Source organism: Alligator mississippiensis, chromosome 13 (assembly GCF_030867095.1).
Source record: "Alligator mississippiensis isolate rAllMis1 chromosome 13, rAllMis1, whole genome shotgun sequence".
Lineage (NCBI taxonomy): Eukaryota > Metazoa > Chordata > Crocodylia > Alligatoridae > Alligator > Alligator mississippiensis.
The window spans coordinates 26,347,606-26,374,652 of NC_081836.1; the positions used below are offsets into that span (position 1 = coordinate 26,347,606).

At 42.1% G+C, this 27,047-nt stretch overlaps 1 protein-coding gene across 2 annotated transcripts in view; it reads left to right on the plus strand.

Moving 5' to 3' along the window:
- The window catches only part of XPO6 (exportin 6), a 91,434-nt gene that overhangs the window by 26,517 nt on the left and 37,870 nt on the right, over window positions 1-27,047 (plus strand). For both annotated transcript variants that reach the window (XM_019493103.2, XM_019493102.2), the window contains exons 2-7: window positions 2,094-2,184; window positions 6,039-6,151; window positions 10,424-10,621; window positions 18,830-18,989; window positions 19,585-19,662; window positions 25,818-26,271. In XM_019493103.2, the coding sequence (XP_019348648.1) occupies window positions 2,094-2,184; window positions 6,039-6,151; window positions 10,424-10,621; window positions 18,830-18,989; window positions 19,585-19,662; window positions 25,818-26,271 (1,094 nt within the window). The remainder of the gene's footprint in view (window positions 1-2,093; window positions 2,185-6,038; window positions 6,152-10,423; window positions 10,622-18,829; window positions 18,990-19,584; window positions 19,663-25,817; window positions 26,272-27,047) is intronic.

Genomic DNA, 27,047 nt, shown 5'->3' on the forward strand with positions numbered 1-27,047 from the left:
CTCCTGGATGAATAACTAATATTTTACGTCAATGCATTATCATTTTTGTGAGGCCTTCCTAAGTTGCATAAAGAATGGGGTTGAAAGAAAATGTTTTTATTACAGATTAAACTGGCTGCTTCATACTGACGTTACCGAAGTTTGGCAACTTGCTATTCGTTCTTCCCTTTCAGCACCTGAAGCCAATGTTATGATTTAAACAGCAAGAATATACACTAAAATGTTAGATTTGTATATTCAGATCTAATTGGGTAGCTAATATTGTAGGAAAGAATTTGAAATGGTATGCACTCCACACTACAGAAAGGAGTGTGTGGATATGTCCTAATGGCTGTATTATAGGTTTGGAAGTGATACTTATGTTGAATTTTTTTAAAAGTTCTCAAAAATCACTATGCATAATACTGCTGTCATCCAGGAAGGGGTGATAAATTGGAAGAAATAGGCAGTAGTTGGGAGGAACAACTTGAGGACAAACTTTTAGGCATGTGACTACTTGCTTGCAAAGAAGTAGATCTATATGGATTAAAAAAACAATAATAGACTTCTGGCAGTTCTTTAAGACAAAAGATGATCTAGACCTTTATTGACTGTGGCTTTTTTTTTAATTCATTTTTAACTTCCATGGGGACATTCTCCAGAACTTCTATTTTTTAAAAGAAAGAAGAAAAGCATGATGAAAATGGTGCATTCTCCTGCTAAGTAGCAGAAAATGCACCCAATCCTACTGAGCATCCTCTTAGTTACTAGGAGAGCAGAGCTGTACTTATCTTCTCACTCTCTGATGTTAAGATCTTGGTTCTCCTCAAATATAAAATCGAAGTCCAAGTTAATTGGAGGAAGATAAAAATATCCTTCTTCTTGGCTCTGCAGCAGAGCTCTGGAAAACCCGGATACCAGGTTTATTGGGATTAGTAGTAGTGGAGCTCATGCTGCTTCTGTGGGCAAGAAGAGCCTCATATTTTCCAAAAAGGCTACCTGTCAGTTCTAGTGTGCTTCATTTTAGATTTTTCTTTTTATGTCCAAGAGGACTGAGCTGTAGACTCCAGCCTTCCTGTACAAATGCCTCCTTAGTGCAGAGGAAGGTCTGGGCTTCAAATCTCACTGCACTTTATTCCTGAAAGAGCAGTGCATTAGCTCAAAATACTGGAGGAATGACTAATGGCATCTCTCTTCCATAACAAATCCATTAATAATAAACAGACTAAAGGTATCCGTTACAGACATTAGATGAGAAAGGCAAGGACAATGCAGCCATAATAGTTGATCGGGTATCATCCTAGCTGTAGCTCCACAAAATCATTCCATCTCCAAACAATAAAATGAAGGCATTAGTCTGATTTGCCACAAGCGTCAAAAATACTTTGGGAGATATAAAACTGTTACTGTCTTGCAGCTGCTTCTTGCAGATCTTTTCTTTTTAAGGGCTTCTAAACCCCAAGCAACAGCTGATTTATGCTTGCAAAAAATTGAACTATTTTCAAAAGAATTATTAAGCATTTATTTATAACTCTGTCATAGCTCCATACAAAAAATAATTCTTCAAACTACCCTCCCACTCTGAACCAAATGGTGTTGCTGGTTGCTTTACAATGCAGATAGCCACTCAGTGTATTAGGGGGAGGAATAGGTACCAAGATTTTGGGCTCCAGTCTTGTGCTCACCCTGCTATGCCTTGTTGCCTCTGAATTTCTGAGGGTTGTTAATCTTAATCCTCACACAAGACCAAGTTATTTCAAATGGAGGAACTAATTTGTATTGAGTACAAGTGTCTGTAACTGAAGGGGAATGAAACTTGCTTTATAAAGTGGTTGCTCCCATTATTTAAGGAGGCCGAACAAATTAGATTCTAAAATAACATTTGAAGCTTTTTCCTTGTTGTGGGCAAATTCTCTATGTCTGTATCTGACTTTGTTCTGCGGTGTATGAACTCATGCTGCTCTTGTGTTGTAGTCTGAGTGCATATCCAGTATGCAGTGTATTGACCTCTGAGCCCTTTGTCTTATGTGGAAGTCAGTTTTACTTGCTGCTGAATGAGCCAGAGCTAAAGATGCACTTCCTAATTGTTTTTCTTTTTAAATGTCATTTGTCAGGCATCTGAAGAGGCCTCACTGCGGGCTTTGGAGAGTCTAATGACAGAGTTTTTCCATAACTGCACAACCAATGAACGGAAACGTGAGATAGGTAAGGAACAGTCTTGCTTACTTTCCTGCTCTCTACAGTCGTACATTATTGGTTAAACCTAGGACCTCCAAACAGCAAGAACAAATTCCATAGTTCAGTTGTTTTATCTGTGTGTAATGCAGGTGTAACCTTTCAGTCCCAGAGAAAAACTAGAACAGCATGCACACGTTGTGTCTCTGGCTTCAGAGATCCTTGTACAAAAAGGGTGTCAAACTTGCTGGGCTCCTCAGGAGCTGTGGACTGAGCCACATCAGGGAGAGGCAGGGGGTAAATGTTGTTATTGCTTACCTTACTGCTGGCTTGACACATCCCTGGTGGGGCTGTATACCCTGGATTTTGGTGGTGGACCTGACTCCTGAATTCCCAGCCCCTCTAGGAGCCCTGTGGGCCTAATGACACTGCTTCACAGGCTATGTGGTTGAAATTCCTGCTGTATAAAAATAATGCATTGGGTTTTGTGGCAGCCCAGCGTAGCAGATATGAGAATCAACTGGTTTCAAGGCTGGTGGAGAATTGGTTATTTTTTAAGAAAATTCCCTCTTCCATACCCATGAACTACTGTACTTTATGGAGAACCACTGTGCCAAGTGTCTAATGCCCCTTGCTCACTTAGTACTAAGAAATAAAAGGGAAAGGATACGGCCATGCAAATCCAAAAGAAGAGCTATTGCTGTACAGTCTGACTCATCTGGAGTATCTTGCTGTATCTGCAGTTACAAGCAAACTTCAGTGTTCTGTACTTGTGCGTCTGAGTAAAAAGACCAGTGGAGATCACTTCAAGATATAAATTGGTTCCCAGAATAATGGTTGATAGGCTTGACTAGGCAAAGAACTTGATAGGCTGCTTCTGATTTCTATTCTCTCTCTTTTGTTGTAGTAAGACACTTCTTTAGTATAGAAGGTCAAAGTTTGTTTCTGCAATAAATCCTAAATTATACCCTCCTCCTTAAATGGAAAATTGTCAAGCACTGTGCATTAGGTATGTTGCTAACTTCTATGCCCTAGTGCCACCAGCAGGAAATTTAGGTTGGGGGGGGCAACAAGAAGTTAAAATAAAGTCTGACTCTTGGTCCCTTTCTGCTATGATCAGTGCTGGAACTTTAACCTTGAAACCTACCAAGCTGTTTCATAGAATCATAGCAAAGTAAGGCTGAAATGTACCTCAGGAGGTCACTTACTTCAACCACCTGCTCAAGGCAGGATCCTCCCTGCCTAAAACTTCCCAGTCAAGTGTTTGTCTAACATAGGGGTGTTAGACATAGTGTGCTGGTCTTCCAGGTTGCCAAACTTCTTAGAGTCTGGAAGACCCACCTTCCGTCCTGGTCTACGTAGCCCAAAATTTAGCAGAGAGGTGAGTGATGGCATTAATCCCCATGGTTCTCAAAACCACTGTGTTGGCAGAATTGGCATTTGGAAGGGCAGGGGTAATGCTGCCACTGCTTGCTTCAGTGCTGAAGTCCCTGGTATGAGATCTCTGTTGGGGGTTCAGTTCTATGGCAGAGGCGTAACCAGCAGTAGTGTTAACTCTTTGGGTGGAGGCTTTGCCAACAGTTGCCCTGGCAGTCACAGAGGTTAATGCCACCATTGCTTGCCCTGCTGCTGAATTACTATGCAAGATTACCATTGGGGGTGTGGGTTTGTGGTGACAGGGTGAGCAGTGACAGTATTAAAACCCACAGCTGTCAGAGGCACTGTTAGTGGGGCCAGCATCCAGGGGGTTAATGTTACTCAGCCTGGCACCACAGATAGGGGCATCTGGCCTATGAGAACTCCTATGGTCTGCATCCAGGCAGTAGGACCCAATGAGCTTGACACCCTTAACTTAACCTCTTTTAAAAACTTCCAAGGATGGAGATTCCAGTTTCTTTGGGCAGCCTCTTCCAATGCTTGACCACACTATTGTGAGAGAGTTCTTCCTAACTCAGGGACGGGCAGTTATTTTGGGTGGAGGGCCACTTACTGAGTTTTGACAAGCCATCAAGGACCACATGATAGGCAGCCAGGGGCAGATAAATATTAATTTTCTAAATTTTTTAGAGGTCCCGTGAGCTGGATAGAATGGCCTGGCAGGCCGCATCCAGCCCCCGAGCCGCATTTTGCTTACCCCTCTCCTAACTACTAATCAAAATTTCCCCTGCTGCAATTTGAAACCATTGCTCTAGTCCTGTCCCTTGTGTCCTTTGAGAACAATCTTTAAGAGACTTCAGCAATATAGGCGGTGTTCTGTTTAAAGCTTGCTATACTTAAAAGCATATTTTCAGTTTGTCTTGCATCTCAAAGGTCACTGTGTTATTGAATGGCAGCCTTTTCACCAGCCCTCCCCACCCCTACCAATCATATCCATAGTCCTTATAGTGTATGTTGCTGTAGAAGACATGTTGGAGGAAAAGAAATAACTGGAACAGATGTGGGTTTAGTACTTGTAGAACACAAGTGCATACATATAGCATTTGGTGTACAAAAAGGGCTGCTCGGATACGGCCATCCCTTAAACAGTATCTCTGCTATCTTAGCATTTACAGGGAAACACTTTTAATAAACTTGATCATAGCAATCAATATCCAGGCGTATATACTTCTAAAAATAGACAACATTAAAACAAGCACCATTGCAGTGTTTGTCCTGAGTCCCTCCTGTGAACTTCATGATGAACCAGTGTCCTAGCTTCTGTTCTTGCTTCAATTTAGTGTAGCAGGACTAGTAGTGTTGCCTATTTTTGTTTTATTTTCATGTGTTTAAAAAGTGCTCAGACTTGTTAGTTTGGCAGCCAAATTTGACAGAGCATGTACTTTTAAGATGTAAAGGCTGTAAGACAAGATAGGAGTGCTGTGAGGGATTGGGAAGCAAATTAGAACTGACTGGGCAAGAAGGCATGGAGCTTACTAGGGAGGAGAGAGGACTGACAGGGGCAGGCTAGAGCAGTGATTTTCAGTTAGTGTGCTGCAGCACCCTGGAGTGCCTTGAGATCCTTTCAAGGGTGCTGCGGGGTGCCATGCAATGCTAACACTGTTAAGTATGCAGATCTGATTCACAAGATAAAACCAGAGATTCCAAATAGGAATCCATAGTGTTAAAAACATTCTGACCTGCTGTGCTGTGGTCTTTCTGATTTCTTTGCAGCAGCAGAATTGCTTCATAGTTTTTTGGTACTCAAAAAAAGGGTGGGGTGGGGATAGGGGAATAAAAATTTAAGACCTGATGTTTTCTGAGGCATCTTGAGTCTAATGTAAGGGGTACCTTGAGTCTAAAACGGTTGAGAACTTTTGGGCTAGGGGATGGCACAATTGTCTCCAGAATTTGCATCTAAACCAAGATTTTCAAATTTTATTTTCTTTGCTATTGACAACAAAAAAACTTGTAAAAACCACTAGTGAAGTAGACCATCCCTTTTTAGTGCTGGTCCACAGGGAGGATAAGAACATGGTAAGTGACAGCAGTAGTAGGTAAAGTGGCAGAACTCTGTACTGTGGTTCAAAAGGCTGCAGCCTGTGTGGGTGTCACTCAGTTTTATTCTGTTTGACCTTAATGTTCAGTGTATTTTTCTGTGCATCTTGGTTTACCCAAGTAAGCTGACTTAAAAGTCTTGTGCATTATGCTGTAGAGCATCAGTATTAAAATTGTGCATGTTTCAATATTAATTACCTTACATTGCAGGCTGTAGAGAATAGGTTTTGCAGTTGCTTTTGAAATAACTTGGTTATTTGAACATTATTAAGCTGTGCTACTTTAACTCAGATTTGATAATGAATGTTTTAATTTCTATTCACATTTCTAATGCCATGGAAATATTATGGTGGTGGTATACCATGCTGCTGTGCTGTGTAATGCACATGTTTTTGCTGATATTTTTCCAGAGGAGCTTCTGAATAACTTTGCCCAGCAGATAGGAGCCTGGAGGTTCTGCCTTTATTTCCTGTCAAGCACAAGAAATGACTATGTCATGATGTACAGTTTGACTGTGTTTGAGGTAAGTTGGAAAATTAAGGTAACTTTTCTGGAACTTTATTCCTGCCTGACTAGTGGATTTTTCTGTGTTAACTCTTGTTTAATGTAATTTTTAAAGGTTTAATTTTAACTATAAAAGTTGTAAGGCTAAAGTGCATCATGGACATGGCTTCTGTAGTGCTCTCATGAAGGGATATTTTTAAACATTAGTTTTAGAAAAGAACAAAGAATCCTCACATACAGAGAGTTGAAGGAATTGCTAATTGCTTACAAGTTATGAAAGGATTGCCTGAACTTCTATGGAAGCATTAATGCAATGGATCTATTAAATGTAATAGGTAGCATGCTTTGCAGCAGTACATTTACAGTACCTTTGCTATACATCTGTTTCGCTCTTAGCTGTGTTTATCACCTGGAAGCTGCTACTCATTTCAGAGTTGCACTTCTCACTGTTGGGGAATTTTAGATGCAGCTGAGAGCAAGGAAAAGCTGCTTCTCAGTTGGTAAATAGAGAGTGCCCTTCTGGCCTCTACTCTGCCATAGGTGGCATGTGCATAACAATGGCTTGCAACTTCACTGTAAATAAAAAGAAATTTCCTGATAATTCTACATGGTGGTGTGTTTGTTTTTTTTAAACTAAGATTCATGGTAGAAGGAGGGTGGTGGAGGAACAAAATATTTTGTGGTGCATTAAAGATTCATTTTTGTGCTTCTCCCAGATGTTACCAAAAGATGTCAAGTTGTAGGAAAGGCATGCTAAGAAAACCAGAGAGGTAGTAACTACACCCTGACTTGATATTTACTGAGGTTACATTTCTGTCAATAATCTGGATGACTCTACAGATTAGCATGATTAGCACACCTGATTAGCACACTAGTTTCTGTAATGGCATGCAAGGCAGCAATGTGGCTACCATCACATTTGGCCTCCCCTGACTACAGGGCTAAATATGAAGCAAATTGGCTTATAAACATGATTTAGTGCTGACTCCTTGATCAACAAACTCACCCAGGGCTGTCTTGTGTACATATAATACCTATATCAGTATAGTGTCCTGAGTACCTCAATTTTGTGTGTGTGTGTGTGTGTGTGTGTGTGTGTGTGTGTGTGTGTGTGTGTGTGTGTGTTAAAAAAAAGGGGGGGGGGGACTGTGTCTGTCCATAATGCTGTTGGGGGGTTGTGGCTCCCAGCAGGGCATGACTCCAGCCAGTGTTGCGTTAAGAATGACAGGTGGGTTGTGGCTCCAGCAGAGCGGGCCAGGCGAGCATGGAATGAGGGGGGGAGGGTGGCGTGGGGCCAGATGCAGAGCGGGGAAAAGGGGGTGTGGTGTGGGGCCGGATGCAAGGGCGGGGGGGTTGCCACAGGGCCGGATGTGGGGCAGCAGCAGTGGTGGGTGGTGATGGCCACCCACTGCCCCGCACTGGAGGGTGGGGCGCAGAGGACTGAATGTTCAGGGCAGGGTGCATGGCCAGATGTGGAGTGGCGGCAGCATGAGGTGTGGCAGCAGCCACCCACTGCATACAAGCTTTTTCCCCTCCTTCCCCCCCGCCCTTCTCGTGGGAGGCAGTAGCGGTACGGGGTGGTGGGTGGTAGCGCTGTGTGTGTGTGTGTGTGTGTGTGTGTGTGTGTGTGTGTGTGTGTGTGTGTGTGTGTGTGTGTGTGTGTGTGTGTGTCCCACCACCGCCTGTCATTCTTGACGGGCAGTTCACAAGTATCTAATATATTTATCCTCATATTTCAGGTATGGCAGTGCTCTTTATTACCATTATACAGATGACGAATTAAGTTAGATTGCCAAAAGAGAGCATTGAGTCTGTAGTGGAGCTGGAAACTGAATCTGGTTTCTCAAGTCACAGGCTGGCTAGCATCTTAAACACTAGAATATCTGTCATTCCTCTTAGATGGCTAACTAGGACAGAAATAAGAGCCTGTACTGTTGTCTAAGGAAAGATTTTAAAGCTACGTGCTCTACCAGTTGGACTGATTTTCATGAGACGGGAAAAACAAGTTTGATTCCTGTCTCTTTCTGTCTTTCTGAAAAGTTTTGCTCTTAAAAATGATTGTGCCCAGAAACTAGCAGAATAAAGAAATTACTGTCCTGTATGTAAACTCTGAAGAAATAACTTGGCTGCTCAGAGATTAGAATCCATCTCAGTTTTTAGTACTTGGAATTCCTAAAATTGATTCCAACTATTTTCATACTATCTGATCAGCTATATGTCAACAATCAATTTATTAGTAATAGTAGGTCAGTAAATTCAAGAAGTTCTTCGGTGCTTATTTTTTGGGATAGCTGGAAAAAGAACAGCACAAATTTAACGCATTTTTTTTTTCATTCTCTCCTTCCAAACCAGAGCTGCCAGTTGCTTTTAGTGAAGAGGAGCTTGTAATCCAAAGCAGTAAGCAGGTGGATGAGGGCTACCACTTTAAAAATCTCAAAAATATGTGTGAAAATTCAGTTATACTAGCCTTGTAAGACAGAATTCTTAAGAAGTGTTCCCCATATTTTACTGGGAGAGGAAAAAATCTGAAATTACTTTTTTAAAAGTTTATTGGAAGGGTATTCTTGTACTGTTTGTTTGTTTGTTTTTGCTTATGCCCCATATTTTTCCTGTAAGAAAATTCTTACATTAGAGGTATACCTCTAGTATTAGTTTCCCTGCCATAACATGTTGACCTCTTTGAGAGATTTCATGGTAGTTTTTTTATATAAATAGCAATGAAGCCCAAGTACTATGCTTGCTTTCCGTCTTTTATGATGATTCTCCTGATGGTGTGGCCCAGTGGCCCCTGGCCTCTCAGCTGCATGGATCAGATGAGTGGCACAGGGTTAGTCTGTGGCATCAGTCCATGGACTTTAAGCTACCATGCCCAGATCCAGCTGCACGCTGGCCCAACTCTATGCGCTTGGATTGAGCCACACTAGCATGTAGGACCACTCTATCTAGCTTGCAGGGCTACCCGTGGGTCTGAACATATGGCAGCAGGGGAGCAACAATTAAGTTTGCCATTGCTCTCCTACCACCAGATTTCCAGACCCTTGGGGAGCCCTGTGGGTCAGATGTCATGGCTCCATAAGCTGACTCTGGCCTAGGGATAGAAGGCTTTTAGACTTTAATTGCTCCCCATTATGTGCCCATGGCTGGGTAAAGCTATTATCTCAAAAGCAGGCCTCCTTTTATCCTCTGACCTATTATAGAGGCTCTGCTACTGAAACTCCAGAGACTTTAAATGGGTTATAGCATTGCAGAAAAAGTAATTTGCAACTCTGCCACCTCATGGATTTTTCTCATTATTAAAGGGACTAAAAGCTCTTCTCTTAAAGTAGCACTCTTTCTCTAGAAGCCTGTTGCCTTGAAACATAACTTTCTGGATTCAGACTTTAGAAGGCCTGCACTTCATCAGTTTCATCTAAAGCACAGCTTGAAAGAAAAGCATAACTTAAAAAGCAAAAGGGGAAATCTGTCTGTCCCCAGGTTAAAGAAGAGCTGTGAGATGTATGTATGTATGTATGTATGTATTTACAGATGCAAAAATTGGCTCTGCTCCAGTCTGAATTGTTTTATGTTGCGACTTGTCAGTCTGACAATTTTACCAAAATTCTGGTTCATTCAAGCCATGTTGCTGAAAAGGGTCATTGGATAAGTGGAGAGCATTTAGATCTATGCTGTCATATAGTAACACTTGTAGAAGTAAAGGAAGAAAAAAAAGGAACTTCACAAATTTGATATTTGGGTTTTATTTGGGGGATATGTTCAATTAACATGCTTATCGTTAGCCCCACATATACTATATAAATGCTCTGCTGCTTATGTTCAAAACATTTTATGAACAGGAAGCAGTACATCCTCCTGTTGTGTGTGGACCTATTTCTCGAACATCTTCCTCAGTGTCTTCTTTTATAAATCTCTCGGACCACAAAGAGAATAGCTGTCAGGCCTAGATTAAATAGTATGTTCAACCACAGTTTTTCTCCTAACACCTAGCTAGTAACTGCCTATTTTGGCAATAAATTAAAGTGGCTATACTTGGAGTGCTCCCCCTTTCTGAACTAGGTGTAGTCTGTCACCCATGCAGTAGTTGAGAATAAATGTGTTTTGTGCTTGTAAAACTCTCAAAAAGAATATATTCAAATGCTAAATATGCTTCCTAGGACTGTGCATCTGGTAATGCCTGTTCATCCAGGGCTTCAAACATCATGTCTAATTACTAACCATAATGATGTACTAAAACCAGTCCCTTTTCTTTTTACAGTCCGCTAAATTGCAGCATGCCTCTTATTTTCTCTTTCAGAACCTGATCAATAAGATGTGGCTCGGGGTCCCATCTCAAGATAAAATGGAGATCCGTAGCTGCTTGCCCAAGCTCCTTCTAGCCCATCACAAAACTCTTCCTTACTTCATCAGGAACAAGCTCTGCAAAGTCATTGTAGACATTGGCCGACAAGATTGGCCTATGTTCTACCATGACTTCTTCACAAATATCTTACAGGTAAGAACAAGCCTTTGGAAAGCTTCTTTTAAATTGAAAAACAAAGCCAAAATAAAGCTCTTAATAGGGATACCTTTTTTTGGCCCAACATTCTCTCTAATGAATAGGAAAGAGTGGAGAAAAACATAAAAAAATTTTCCTTGATCACTTTTCTCTGATCAGAAAAGCTAAAGAGGAAGTAGAATTGTCCCCTTTCCCTTTCCCCTCCCCCACCCCAAGTGTGCACACACTTCCTTTGCTTTCAGAAATAGTTATTAGCCATCAAACCCATTTTGACTTTTACAGACAATTTCTATTGCCTTATTGACTGTCTTGGGAAAATTAGGGAGGATAATATTGTCAACACAGGGTCATTAGCAGTAGAAATGCACTGATATATTGGTACATATTGGATCAGCACAGATTAAAAGGAAAATTGCCATTATTGGCAATCAGCTTTTTTTGGCCAGTGCACCCGATAATGTTGCCAATAAATGCCACGTGTGTGTGCAGCCACAGCATGCACTTAGCCAGGAATGCAGCCTGGAAGCGTGGAGAGCAGCTTCCAGCAGATAAGTCCATTGGGGGAAGGAGGGGAATGGAGGAGGAGCGGATCAAGGCCACCACGGTGAGGGAGGCTGTGGGGTAGGTGCAGGGGAGGCACTGCCCAGCTGGGGGGGGCCTCAATCTGCCCGTCTCCCCATGCCCCATCCCCCCTACAGACTTACTGGCCGGACACCGCTCTCCAAGCTGTGGGGCTGTATATTGGCTATGAGGTCAGTATTGGCTGATATGGCTGGTTAATAATCAGCCATCCATATCCACCAAAAAAAAGTCTTTTCAGTGCACCCCTGATTAGCTAGTATCTTGGTTTTCTCTGTTTAAAATAACATCTCTGTTTAAAAATTTTTGGCAAATTCTCTGATTTAAAACCCCCCAAATCCAAGTTTTTCCATGATTGAAATTAAATGCTATGTACGTAAGTACATACATACGTACGTACATGTGTACCAACATAGATGTATCAGTTGGACACTATTTTATTGATATATTTACAATTTTAAATCAATTTGAAAGCCTACCAGTGCCTCAACTGTTATAATAAATGTTAAATACCTATAAATTTTGGCATTTGATTTTTGGGTTTTTTTTATCATGGAAAATCAGAGCTCTCCCTGCCCCCTTCACTTACCAGGATGCAGATCCAGCTGCAACTGTCATTTTTGCACCCCCTTCCCCCCCACACACACACTGTATACATTGCTTTGTGGCACTGAACAGCCCTGATATGCCATTGCCCCTCACTCCCCATCCACCTGTCCCCCGCAACAGTGCCCCAACCCCAGCTGCCACCTGCAGGAGGTGGTAGCTGCTGCGGCGTAGCAAAGAGCAGAGCCCTATTCCCCTGTCTCTTGGGTGACAGGGCAGGAGTGAAACCTGTTGGGTGTGGCGGTGAGCAAATGCCTGCTATGGGCTTTGGGGCTCCTTGCACCTGTTGTTAATAGACTGTCCTGTTATCTTAAGAGACACCAGAGTTCATACAGGAAGGCTGGGATACCTATAAAAAATATAATGGTTTTAGATCACTGGTGCTCAACCTGTTTCCCTGGCAGGCCAGATGAGCAGTGCCTAGTCCCTCCACAGGCTGGATCCACCCCATGGCCCCAGTCTGGTGCCCTGGGGCAGGTGTGTTTGGGGCCCCATCTGGTCACATGGGGCAGGGAGCAGCCTGGCTATGAATTCAGCCACACTGGGGGAAGGGAGTATAGCCCAGCCCTGTGTGGGGAGGGGATGTGGCCCAGCTCTAACCCAGCCCCACGGGCAGTGGAGGACCCTGATTCAGTTGTGCAGGGAGGAAAGGATGTGGCCTGCCCTATCTAGCTGTGTGTGGGGGGGAGAGGGGAGGAGCATGGGAATTTGGCAGCAGGAGAGAATGGTCGTATTAACAGTCACTGCTCCCCTGCCGCCAAATTTCCTGACCCAGGGGGGCCCCATGAGCCAAATGCTGTGGCTCTGCAGGCTGCATTTGGCCTACAGGCTGGAGGTTGAGCACCCTGTTTAGATTGTCAGAAGTTGTTGGTCTTTGCTTCAGTGTTTGAGCACTTTTATACAGTCAGATTCACTGGCAAGCATTAAGTCTAAATGTATTACATAACTTTGAAGTAAATGTTTCTTTTTTTTAAGTTAATCCTTGTGTTACTTAGGTTCTGTATCTTTCCTGAATCCAAATTTATACTCTTACAATGATTGGAATATAGGACTGGTAAAGCATATTGTCAGGAAGCAGCAACATTATAATGGGACTAGTTATACATGTTTCAGTGCGAGAAACGTCTGAAAGGTGATCTGTACAAACTAATGCACTATCTTTGGATGCTCTTTTTCATTTGATTAAATTATTTCCTGTACTCCCAGAACTGTTCCTTGTTGATTTTATATGCTGAACAAAAGAGCCCAATTTAAACTAAAGCAGTTAAACACTTTTCCTGCTACATAGTGAACAAGTTTTCTGCAAATGACTTGCAGTCGCACTGAAAGTCTAAATGTGACAGTTGTAAGCTGTTTATTTAAATAAACTATCACCTTGCTGCTAGATGTCAAGAACTCGCACAGAACTTTTGTTAGCACAAAGGCACCTTGCATTACTTGTCACTTCAAGAAATACCAACTCCTTATACAAGGCTTAAGCGACTAGCTAATACAATTTCTTTGCACAACAGGCCTCTGGTCATGCAATACAATTTGTTGAAACTTTTCCAGAAACTCTTGACTTGCCAACTCTTGAATTAGCACTTACAGATAGCTGGCTGCATTTAGAGTTATAATTTGCTGCAAGCTTTACCTGGGTTTGCACTTAAAATGTGTTATAAGCTGTTAGGCAGACAAAACTCTTGGGGTAGAGGCGATATCTTTTATTAGACCAACTAGATAGTTGCACAAAAAAAATTTTATTTGCAAGCTTTTGATCTCAACACCCTTTGTCAGGTCAAGGGGAATTCAAAGATTGTAAAATTTCTCCTAGGTAGAAACAAAACTTCATATTGCACAAGAAAACTAAAAGATGGTATGGTTCTCCTGGGTAAGAAAGTTCAGGTGTAAAAAAAACAAACAAACAACACCCTGCTTTGCAAGTATGCAAGTTAGGCTCAAACAGAGGCTGGAGCAGGTTATTTATCTGGGGTGCCCATGGCATGCAGATTGCTAAACATTGCTTCTTTGTTGCATTGTTCATGGTGCACAGGAGAGCTGAAAGATGATGTGGTTCTTCTCCGTGGTCAAATTAATTTCTAAGCTGTTATGGACTTTTGCAATAGATTGGTAGGGCAGCTTATTGCCCCTTTGATATTATGTGTTGCTCAGGTTTTTCCTTTTTGACTTTATGGGAAATGAGTGAGCATGGCTGCAATTGTTTTGTTTATGGTAGAATACCTCCAAAAGGCTGCTCAAAAACAAGCAGCGCAGTCATAGCCTTACGTTACATATGCAACACCCAGAATTGATGGAGAAGTACAAAGGGGATCTTATCTTGGTCATCGCTGGCCCTAGCTTTATTTGCTTTTTGAGCACCTGACAAACTGTCTTATCAGCTCTTTTCTCATCTGAGATCACTTATGCCAATTTCTTGAATGTAGAATACATTTGGATGCTCCGAACAGATTGAGAGAACTACTTCAGAAAAGATAGACTTTTTGGAGTGGAGGAGGAGGGATTGAGTAGAAAGAAAAGTAATAGTTACCTTTGCTTTAGGGATAGTACAACTCTTTGTTGAATAACTGACATTTGTGAAAATATAAATTCATGCTGTAATAGGATGTTAGGTCTTGGCAGTTGCATGCCATTGCTTTTCAGTAAGCTGCTTCAGATTGTCTGAAACCATTCAGGGAGAAATTTTAAGGCTTTGCTGAAGCATTCTGTATTTCATTTAAACTTTCTGCTCTAGTTTCTGAGCTAAATATTTTCTTCAGATGATGCATTAATATGGGGTCATATCTTAAATATGGAGAAATAAAGTGTATTTCTATGTCTAAACAAAAAGGTGCCCCTGGTCTAATTACCCAGTTATATAGAAACTGGTGCTTTAATTTTAATTTTTTGATTGATTATCTACATTAGTTATCTATATTAATACACCTATAAAACAGGTTATCTAGAAGGAAGAATTTCACATTTTATCTTGATTATTTAATAATAATCTAGAAAAGATTTAATTTAATGTGAGCTAAGAATAGAATGAGGGCTTATTTTTAGGTTTTTCTAAAAACTGTAAAAGAGAGTTTTTGATGTGCAGTTATAGTTAAACCTTATGGGCACGTCCAGATGAGCGCACACGTGCCTCTTGCCCCACCTCAAACCCCTTTGAGGCAGGGCAACAGGCACAAGCAATGCAAACTTGCAGTGTGGGGAGAAAATTAGACCCCTGGATATCGAGGGGTCTAAAAAAATCGAAATTTAAAAAAGCAGAGCAGGGCACAATCTGGGACCGTGCACTGAGGTAACCAGAGGCTGGGTCCTCCACAGAGATGCTCTGGCTGCTAGAGTATCTCTATGGTTGGCCCCTTGCCCTGGTGTTGAAACATGAGGCTGGCCAGGCCGCCTGTTCAGCACCAGGGCTCCAGTGCCGGTGAGTAAGGGGTCGGAGGGGGGCTGGAGGAGGGGGGAGAGGACCCCTGATGGCCCCGCCCACTCCCCCACCCCCCAACCCCTGCTCTGGCTGGCCCCTCCCCCTGCCAGCCCCCATGAGGCCCCCAATCCCTGACCCTCCACCACATAGTTTAAAAAAAACAAAACAAAAAAACACCCCCTGGCACTTACCGGCAGTCTGGCTGACTGGGGCCCCATCTGCACAGTGCGGGGCAGGGTGACAGCCCCAAGAGCCCCAGCCCGGGCCCGGCTGCACCCTCCCCCCCCCCCACTGTCCTGTGCTGCCTAGGGGGCTGTGCCAGGAGACTCGAGTGCTTGCGTGCCACCTCCCCTCCCCCCACTTCTGAGGTAAGTAGAGGCTTTTTTTTTCCTTTTTTTTTTTTCTGTTTTTTTTCTGGGTATTTTTTTTTTAAGTGATGGTGCCTGGGGTTGTAGGGGTAGCCATGTGGGCCTCAGGGTGCAAGTTGGGGGGTGAGGCTGGGTGGGGCATCCATTGGGGGAGCAGGGGTGGGGCAGCCATCAGGGGGGCTGCAGCAGCTGGTGGGGGATGGGGCCAGGTGGGGCAGCAATCGGGGGCCCGGGGTGGGGCATGTGGGCCTTGCATGAGGGGTGGTAGCCCCTGCAGGGGCCATTTGGTCCCCTGTGGGGGGGGGGGCATATTCCTTTTGGGGGGGCCATCAGCAAAATATGTATTCATGAATTCATGAAACGTATTTAGAGTTCACTTTATTATTATGATAAGAGACATGCTTTAACACTTTAGATATATCAATAAAACATTGTCCAACTGATAGCGCGCGTTCTCTCTCTCTCTCTCTCTCTCTCTCTCTCTAGTGGTCTTTTGTTTTACTTGTGGAGGAACATGGATTTGGGGGTTTTTTTACAGAGTGATTTTGGGATTTTTTTTATCAGGGATTTTTCAGTTTTCCAATAGAGAACACCAGAATTCCTGCTAGGGAGGCCTGTGGCAGGGCCCTGCTTGTTCAGAGCTGGCACCTTGGACCCATCTGGCTGTGGCTGACTTCCTGGCCAAATGGGGCTGGGAGGACATGCTTTGACAGTTCAAAGCAAGACACCACACCCAGAACATCTTCCAGGCGATAGCTGCCAAGATGGCCGGGTAGGGGGGTACACGTGGCAGTAGTGCCGTGCAGAGGCCACTGGCAGCTGGCCCAGAGGGGCAGATGCCTCTACTGGCTGTGCAGTTCCTATCCAGGTCTGGCAGCTGCGCAGCAGGTCACAGCCAGGCAGCAGCCCCCACTGCCAGACTGCTGCAGTGGGGAGAGGGTGCAGGGAACCCTCAGGGCTGCTTCAGCAGTCCAGCTGGCACAAGGGGTAGTGTCCCCAGGTTCCAATTGGGTGGGCCCCGGAAGCTCCTGAGAGCTAGTAGCCCTGAGCTACTTTCCAGGGTAGCTTTTTATATTGCTGGGGCCAGGACAGGGCAGCTTTTTATACTGCTGGGGACAGCACAGGTGCTGGCCCCGGGCTCTAGGTCCCTCTGGCCGCAGATCTGGGACGAGCCAGGCTGGGTTATTTTGCCCCAAATAGCACAACTTGCTCCACACCAAAGTGCATGTTGGAGCACGTACGCTGAAGCAAAAAGCCCCAGCTCAAATTTGCACTGCTTCTATTTGAGCTGCTGTAGAAAAAAACCCCAGCACTTACTGGCTGTCTGGGGATGGGTGGGAGAGAGAGAGAGAGAAGATGCTGCTCTAACCCATGAGTAAAATAGAGTTGCTGTGATGCATTATATGGATATTTGGCAAGTGATCCTCACCCCAGCTAAAACTTAAATGTGCAGAGTAGCCAGTTGCACAATTATATTCACCCATGTTACCACAATGCTTGTACCCAGTTCCTGAAAACCAAATTTTGGTGCAGCTGAACTAGTTTCATGTATGCTGACTCCCTTTTGCTTTTTTAAACTGTTGAATTGTTTTAACGTGGTTCAGGATAAACCGGTTCCTATCAGGTCAGGCAGGTCGATATGAATAGAACTAAAACTTCAGAAACCAGATTATAATTTCAAGGGTTACCCTATAATTAGGCTTGTCTTCATGTTCCTTGAAAAGACAGGAGTTTATAAATTGCATCTGATATTTAGACTAGGAAAAAAGGCTTCTTCAAGATTTTGGAAAGGCTTTGGGGTTAAAAATAATGTTCCTAGTATTTCACATCCAGCATTTTTAAACATATTTTCCTTTGATTTAACATCTTAAGATTCTTAACCCAGGCTCTAGGCACCCTGAAACCATTGCTTTCTCTGGATCCGCTCTTATTACTTGTAAACACGGGGCGATGGGAGCTCCTTTTCCTTAAATATGATTTAAAATAACAAATATATTTGCAAGGAGATACTAGAACCCCCAATTACTCTTTCCTGATTTTGGCAGTTGGTATAGTGTTAAAATTATGGAGAATTATGTTCTCAATGGTGTAGCTATTTGGCTGGTGAAAACTTGCTACAGGAGCAGCCTGTCCATTTAAGGGAGTTTCTTTGAATACTAGAAAAACAGAGCTGGAAGGAACCTTAGGATGTTATATAGTCCAGCCTCCTGATCAAGGCAGGATCCATCCCTGTCTAAACTATCTTAGGCAAGCATTTGTCTAACCTGCTCTTAACCTAGTGTTCAAGATTAATAGCCTATCTAGGTTTTCTGTTCCAATGCTTAGCCACCCTCATAGTTCTTAATACCCAAACTAAATTTCGCTTCTTGCAGTGTAAGACCATTTACTACTTGTCCTATCCTTTGTGGTCCCAGAGAATAGTCTATCCCCATCCTCTTTTATAACCATCCTTCAGGTATTTGAAGACTGTTACCAAAACTCTCTCCTTCCCCACCCTCCCATCTTCTGCTCCTCAGACTAAATAATTCCAGTTCTTTCACCTTTTGTTGTAAGTCATGTTTTCTAAACCGAAACCTTTGTTGCTCTCTGAGCCCTTTCTAGTAGATCAGTGTGTTGTATCTATGATGTTTCAGGAAATATCTGAGGGGCAAAGATTTTTTTTTTTTTTTTTTTTGTGGTATCTTTTTATTGGACCAACTGTATAGTTGGGAGATGTGTTAGACAAATTGTCAGGCACCGTGTCCTTCAGCTCTGAGAGAGAAGCAGATGCAATGTTGGGCCAATAAAATGCATCACAAATCCTTACCTCTACCTCTTTCCAGTGTGCTCCAGGTGCTCCTTAAATACTGAAACAGTACTAATGACTAGTGACCTCTGCAGAAGGGATAGTAAATGAAGAAGTAATAGATTCTTTATAAATATGGAGCACAAAGCATGTATAGCAACTTTATGAAAACACTCTTGAAATCCCAAGGTTCTTATATTGGAATTTTACAAAATGATAAACTGGTGCTTCAGGAAAGCAAGAATCCAGATCCTTTTATCTCCAAGTACACTGAAAAACAAAACAACAAATAATCTGTAGTCAAAGATACTACCCAAAATGTGTTAATGCTGATCTTTTTTTCATTGATCTTTTTGGTTTACAAACCTCTATAACATTGTATTTGTTTATTTGTTACATTATAGAAACCCACAAAGTGCTAGTGTGTAATGTTCACATCTTGTTTTTGTTTTCAGTTGATTCAGTCTCCTGTGACCACTCCTCTTGGGCTGATCATGTTAAAGACTACATCAGAAGAACTGGCCTGCCCACGGGAGGATCTCAGTGTGGCACGAAAAGAAGAGTTACGCAAATTGCTCCTGGATCAGGTGCAAACTGTGCTTGGGCTTCTCACAGGTGAATATAACTGCACTTGCAGGGCTGGAACAAATATCAGCCTGGCTTAAGCAGCAGTGTTCCAGCATCTTGACGCTAGTAGACTTGGGCCTTCACTTTTTAAGAACAAGATCCCCTCTAGCTATGAAGTACTACTTTCTGCTAACTAAACTGTTAACCCTGCTGCCCAAATAGCTTATGGGATAACTTGTAAAACACTGACTGACACTAGATTGTGCAGTATAGCTGTGTTTTTATAGATGATTTATACTCAAGGACTGGGATCAAGCAGGTACGCCTGTATGCGTGAGCATTTACTGTCATTCTTTTTAACCTTCAATAAAGTTTTTAGCACTCTTCAGCTTCAAAGTGCTGTACAAATTGTAATCCCTCAGCTTTTTTAAGTCATCTTTGTTGGTTTTATGTTGTCATTGCAATAAAAAATAGAATAAAGATCTGAGCTAGACATCTTAAAGTTTCTAGCCCAGATTTACTTAGATTTGTCAGATCAGTTTTGTGTACCATGAGTTTGCTATTCTAAATTAATCTGGCATTTTTTTAAAAACTCTTCTCTATATGAAATATCCTTGACCTAACTCTTCCTCTTTCTTGTCAGGTATCTTAGAGAGCATCTGGGACAAACACAGTGTTACTGCTGCCACTCCACCACCATCCCCAACTTCAGGAGAAAGTGGTATGGGTTCACTAGAATTCAGTTCTTGAATCTTTAACTATTTTATGCACCATACAGTTTCTAGATAGGCAATCTAGGAACTAAGGCATTTGCAATACCTAGCATAGATTCCTTCCCATTTTATCTGATTTACTATAATGTCCACTTACCAAATGGTAAGCCACAGTTAACCAAATTACAACCAGAAATATGTCTTGTTGTGTCCTGTGAATACTATAGTATTTTCCTTCTACTAGTGATTTCACTGGTCTCCCTAGCATGGTATTTTCTGCTGAAAACATGAATTCTCCAGTCAAGACTGCACATGTAACATATTAACTGTCAATATCTTACCTCTTGAATTAATGCAGACTCTCTAAAATAGTTGGTTCAAAACAACAGGGTGTCAGTATTGACATTCATTTATGAATTGTAAACAGAAAATGAGGAGGGGTGGGGGCAGCCAGGCTTTGGAAAGATTGTGGCATCTTTGGTAATAATATAAGTGTGGCTCCATTTCATATCCATAATATAGCCAAAAGAAAAAAATGTTTTCTCTACCCATTTCTATTGGCCTCTTGCTTGGTTGTACATCTTATTGTCTCCTTCCAGTTTCAGGTTAGTGTTTTAGGAAGAAAAAAGAGAGAGAGAGAAAGAGAAGATATAGCACTAAAAAGGTTTAAAATTACAATATTACTGTAGATATCAAAACTCATGGCAGAGGTGTGATATCTTTTATTAGACCAACTAGGTATTTGCACAAAAATTTCTTTATTGCAGGCTTTCGGACACAGGCACCCTTCATCAGACATAGGAGATTGCAAAGATTTTAAAAATTCTCCTAGGTAGAAATGAAAATTCATATTTCAAAGGAGTTCTGAAGGTGTAGTAAAGTCTCCTGTTTGGAACAGTTCAGTTCATTTTGTGAAGATTAGACTCAAAGCAAAGTTGTGAAAGTCTTTTTACCTCAGTTATCTGGTGGTAACCAGGATGTAAAATCATGTTTCCTTCTGGTTATGATGTTTCATATTTCACCGAAGAGTGGAAAGATAGAATGCTTTTCTGGGCAGGAATGTCTTTTGTGGAGAGGTATGGTATCTCTGTGCTCTGTTAAAATGCAAATTAGCTCGAACAGGGTCTCGGGTTTCAGGTGGTAAATTTTGCTTCTTTCTTGTAAATTATGAAATTTTCATTTAAAAAAACAGCTAAAATTTGGTATCTTCTAGGCCTGTGCGAAGCAGCTAGTATTTGCTTTGGATTCGGCCGATTCGGAGGACAATGATGCAATTGGGACAGTGATTTGAATCGCTGAATCAATTCAGCTAAATCTGATTCAGAGATTCAGCCACCGCTGAATCTCCAAATGAAACAGGCCTCATGCTCCACCTGCTCCCTTGGGCCTGTCAGTGACTGCCCCGCCTGGCCCCAGCATCCACTAAAAAAAAAAAAAAGCCCTGCACTCTCCAGCTCCTGCAAGGCAGGGGGGCAATCCCCACTGCCCTGCACAGAGGGGCGGCACTCTGGCACAAGCTCCCAGAAGCCCTGAAAGCCGTTGCAGCATCTGGTGGGTGCAGGGCTTTTTTTTTTTTTAGTACTGGGATGCTGCGGCCGGGTGAGGCAGCCATTGATGCAGCTGGGAGAGTGGGTTAGGGTCAGGGGGTACTGGGGGGGAGGGGGGGGCAGGAACAGGCAGGGGATGAGGCCTGGCAGGGGTTCCCTCCATTTTCCCTACTTACCGGCATAGATTCATAGATGTTAGGGTCGGAAGGGACCTCAATAGATCATCGAGTCCGACCCCCTGCATAGGCAGGAAAGAGTGCTGGGTCTAGATGACCCCAGCTAGATGCTTATCTAACCTCCTCTTGAAGACCCCCAGGGTAGGGGAGAGCACCACCTCCCTTGGGAGCCCGTTCCAGATCTTGGCTACTCGAACTGTGAAGAAGTTCTTCCTAATGTCCAATCTAAATCTGCTCTCTGGATCTCACTGCTGCATGGAGCCTGGGTCCAGTTCTCTGCAGCAGTGAGCGGGGACTGCCCAAATCTCCAAATTTTTTCCGAATCGATTCAGAGGCTTCAAATCAATTTGGACCTTTTTAATTAGTCTCCCAATTTTGATTCAGATTTAGAGATTTGGCCACCAAATCAGGCCGAATCTCCTCCGAATTGAATCGGCAACCAAAGCTTTGCATAGCCCTAGTATCTTCCATGTGTTGGGTATCCAGGTTGTAGCCATATTGGCCTAAAGATAAAAGAATATGATATAGTAGATGTTCTGTTTTTTTTAGTGTGGGTTCAGGGAATCTTACAGGTCCATAGGATAAAACAGGAACAAATCTCACCCATCCTTCTTTGTTGTCAATATAATCAGTGGTCTTTGTGACATCAAGTTCACTTAGGTGGACTTCTGGCTCCATCAACTCAAGCTGCCTCAGCCCTTTTACTTCCCATTTCTTGTTTCTCAGAATAAGCGCACCTACTGTGATGCAATGAAGTTAATATATACAACTGAATGTGAAGTCTAGTGGAGCTTCACTTGAAACATAATTGCATTTAAAACCCTTCTGTGTTTGGCTCCACTCAAAAAAAAAAAATCACAAACTTGTGCTAGTTAGACTTTTCTCTATGCAAGGTTGGAATTTATTTTACTTCACATAGAGGGAAATTCCTCTTTTGACTGTGGTGTTTCTCCATGCTAATGCTGACACTCAGTTACAATAAAAGCTTCTAAATTATACTGTCCTGTAAATTAACACACTTCTTACTGAAGAGTAAAGTTAGCAATCTCTGCTGGGACATATTCCATTTCTTCTTCGCTTGACTTTAAAACTAACCAACACTAGCTTTGGTTGAACTGCTGCAGATTTCTCCTTTGTATTCAAACTGCTCTAGTTATCATAATTTTTTAATTATTCAACCTACATAGGTTAGCTTGCAACCAGAATTTTGGAGGCAATGCATCTTAAATCCAAAACTGCTTTAGAAAAATTATTTGATTTTAATGTTACCTGTAGAAAATTGAAATTTAGCAGGAATAGTGGTACCATTTACAAGGGAAGAGCTCTAACTGTGGTCAATAAGAATTCAAATAATTTGATTTAATAACAAAATAAAACACTGTGTGAAATGGTGTTTTGCAACAGTGAACTGTTGTTTTTGTCCCTATGTATAGACTTGATCAGAAGATACCTCTTACAAGCCTGTTCAGCTAGTATGTTTTGTAACACAGTACATATTTACCAAGATCAGTATAATCAGAAGAACACTTAATTAGCACTAGTTTCATGACTGTTTGGCATTACTTGTTGCAAAATAATCATTGGTAAATAACAAGGTATTTATATAAAGCAATCTGAATTACTTTGTAAACTGAGCTTATTTGAACAATTTTTTTGATAAAATACAATTCAAGGCCTGGGCCCTAGGCAAAGGACATCTAGGAACAAAAAATGCTACCTGTTCCCAGAAAACTGGGGGACTGTATACTGAATGACAGTGCTGAAAATAAGTTAGGCATCAGAGCAGACAAGCAACTTAGCAAGAGCTTTCAGTGTGGAGCTGTGGAGGAAAAAGGACTAATGTAATTCTTGGATATAGAGGAGTAGTGAGTATTGAGGTAACTTTATATGATTTTGAGATTAATATTCGAATACTGAGATTAATTCTGGTGTAAACATTTTCAAAAGGATGTTGCAAAACTGAAGATCTCATGACAGAACCATGGCAATATTTTATGGCAAAAGACTTATTTCTATGACTTGTCAGGTTTTTTTATATGCTATGGAGCAGGAAAGGGACCTCAAGATCATCTAGTTTATCTGCCTCTTCTGCGATGGGGAAAATATCTAGGCTTCTAACAGATGTTTGTCTAACTTTTTCTTAAGTACCTCCTTTACTGGGAGGTTTTTCTTTGAACCCTTCATTATCCTCTGAGACTTCCCCCCTGCCCCCAAGAAAAAACAAAGAAACAAACAAAAGAAAAGCAGCCATCCTGAGTTCTCAAAGACTATCTCCACTGATTTTAGAGATTGAGCCTTGAGTTTGTATATGTAAATCAGTTTCATCAGGCCCTACCAACTAAACTTATATCTAACTTGGCTGAAGGAAAAAAAATTAAGAATATTTATCTGGTCACAACGTTTTTGTGAAGACTGATGGGAGGGAGGCATTAAATATCTTTTTCTGTCTTCCATTATTTGTTCTGTTTCTCTGCTGAGTAACGGACCTGTATTTTCCTTCTGTCTTCCTCTTACTTAGTGTCTTGCCATATTGCCTACATGTCCATTGCTTGAAAACTGAGAGGTGACTAGATTAGTGTTTAAGTATATTAATAGCAATAAAATACTAGGTAGTAAGGAGCACTTTTAATCTAGTAAAGAAAAGCCTAATTGGAACCAATGCCTAGCAATGGAAGCCAGGCAAATTCAGATTAGAAACCAGACACGAATTTTTATTAGTGTGGGTGATTTTAACCATTGAAATTACCAAGGGAAGTTGATTCTCCAAGCCTTGATTTGAGGACCAGCATTCCTCTCTCGTCTCTCTGGAAGAGGTGTCACATTATTTGTGTCACCACATTATTTGGTTTAGTATAGGGATAATATAGTGAAATTCGATGGCTTGTGTTAAACAGAAGCCAAGACTAGATGATGTAATAGCTCCTTTTGTTTTTGAATCTAAACCTCCCAAGGCTCATGCAAAGTCTGGTCACATCTAGTTCACGGAACAAAGCATTTGTGTTTACCAGTGAGACATGAAAACGAACTTTGCCCTTCTTGGTGTTGGCTGACCTGTGGCACATGTCACAAGTGGCATGGGCAGCCTTTAGAGGTGTACTGATATATTGGTTGCATATCGGATTGGCACCAATAAGAAGAAAATTAGCATCATTAGCAATTGGGGTTTTTTGGCCAAATTGTCACCAATAAATGCCATGTGCATGCGGCAGCTGGGAACACAGCCCGTCAGCTTGGAGAGCCCCATCCCCTGCCCCATTCCCTCCTCACCTTGGGGCCCTTGATCTGCCCCCCTCCCCTGCCATGCCCCTGTGGCATGCCTGTTAGAAAGGTCGGGCCCCACTGGTGTAAAAGATGTCTTCAAGCAGCACTTCTATTTGTAAGCTTACCATCCTTGTAAATGTCACTCTGTCATATCCATCTGTAAGTTTTAAGCCTTAAGAGACCGAAGCCTTTATTTAGCTCAGCCTGACATCTTGAAGTATTCACAATGCTGAGAAGAACTTACCGGAACAAAATGTTTTTATACACTAGTATGATGGGCAGTTAAGTACCGGCTAGACAGAGCAACTGTCTTGCTAAAAATGAGGTCACCTGGCCTCCCCTGTGCCATTTCCCAGTAACAGGATTAAAGTCACACATGCAGACTTTTTTTTATCAAACAGCCTTTTAAAGTAATTACTACAACAAGCTGAAAGGTGTGTAACTCCCATGCTGCCAGTGTTTCAAATTACTTCACTTCTAGTAAGAGGCTAAAAAATGCCAAATATTTTAAAAAGTAAACTGCAGTATGTTAAGAATTTTGGGATTTTTGTATGTGTGTGAATATTCTGCAAGTGTTACCAGATGCTGGTGTGGTATGATCTCATCCACCTAATGGACTAAGTTCCTGTAAATGTTGTGTTTTGTTTTTAAAGTACACATCTAATTTCAAATACAATCCACAAGCTCTATGATATGCCAAAAATATCTATACTGGGTTAAACTTTGTAAAAGTTGCAATAAAACCCTTTCCTAAACTTGAACCTGGCATGCTAGTTTTCATTTTGTGAGTAAATTTTGCAGTAGACTTATGACTCCTGCCTAAGTGTGTAGTTGAAAAGCCGATTACACCTATATTTAAAACAATGTGCCCCTCTTCAGTAAAGCCTTCAGTCCCTCCTGCTGTGGGATCCTTTAGTTAAACGAATGTTTTGCTCAGTCTGAAATTTTTAGAACTCTGGAAGTCGCTGAGGTAAGAAGGACTTTCCTTTGCATGCTTTGTACAAACCATTAATGTCACGTTGTATCAAAGACTTGTTCTGACATTCATTACCTGCTGCATAAAGAGCAGCAGTCAGTTGCAAAAGTGTTTTTGATCTGTGGTAATTTTATGCAGAGGCAATCAAAAAGCATTGTTCCATGTGAAGTATTATTTAGCTTTCCAAATGCTTTATTTCCTAGGTGACTTACTAAGTAGCCTGTTGCAGAGTCCCAGTGTGGCCAAATTATTGAACCAGCCAATCCCTATCCTTGACACTGAGAGTGAATATATTTGTTCTCTGGCACTGGAATGCCTGGCCCACCTCTTCAGCTGGATCCCTCTGTCTACCAGTATCACCCCTTCACTCCTTACCACCATATTCCATTTTGCCCGCTTTGGCTGCGATACCCGAACCAGGAAGATGACCTCTGTCAATGGCAGCAGCCAGAACTCTGTATTGGGCCAGGAACGTGGTAGGCTTGGAGTCTTGGCTATGTCTTGCATCAATGAACTGATGTCAAAGAACTGTGTGCCTATGGAGTTTGAAGAGTATTTGCTGCGGATGTTTCAGCAGACTTTCTACCTCCTGCAGAAGATTACTAAGGAGAATAATGCCCACACAGTGAAGAGCCGGCTGGAGGAACTGGATGAAAGGTAAGAGAAGGCACACAGATTAAGAGCTGTGGTAAGGTGTTTTACTTGTTAAAAGACTTGTCTTGATTAATTTGCTGTCATGCATGGTGTGTCTAATCACCTTTTTTTCAGAGCTCTGTGCTGCTGATGGAGAACAGGAAGGTAGGTGTTCTCAGGTAAGTTTGGTGTTAGGGGGTTGTTTGCTGAGTGACTGTATGGTGGTGCAGGCTTGTGTTCTTTCCTGTCCTCTTCCTCCCTATTCCCCCAGTTCGTTACTGTTTGGCTGCAGGTCTGAGGTGGCACAAGAGCTGAACCTGCCCTTCATTCAATTGTAAGAGAGCAACAGAAGAGGCACAGTGAGGTAAAGGAGTTGCAACCTTCCCTTCTGGTTGGTATCTGCCATTTGTGTATTGCAAGTCCAGGTTCAAAGGAGTAGGTTTCATGCTCCCAACTCATGGCCTTGAAGGGAATGAAAGCTTCTTAGTTCAGTACCTGGCACTGATATGGGAAAGTCATCTTTTCTTTTTCATTTTTCTTTTGTCATCAGTCTATTAAGATTTTTGGAAAGCGATGATAGCAACCTTGGAAAAAGAGTCCTGGATGCAAAGCTAGCAAATGAATGAAGTAGCAATAATTTGTATCCCTGTAAGGGCAAGGCAAGCAGCAATACCTTGGGAAGCTTTTAATTCATTTATCACTGCCAGAAGGATACCAGCACATTTGGTACCTGAGCTAATTTATGAATCTCTTGACATTGGATGCAGGAGGAAAAGTCAGAAATTGTCACCTGTCATGCT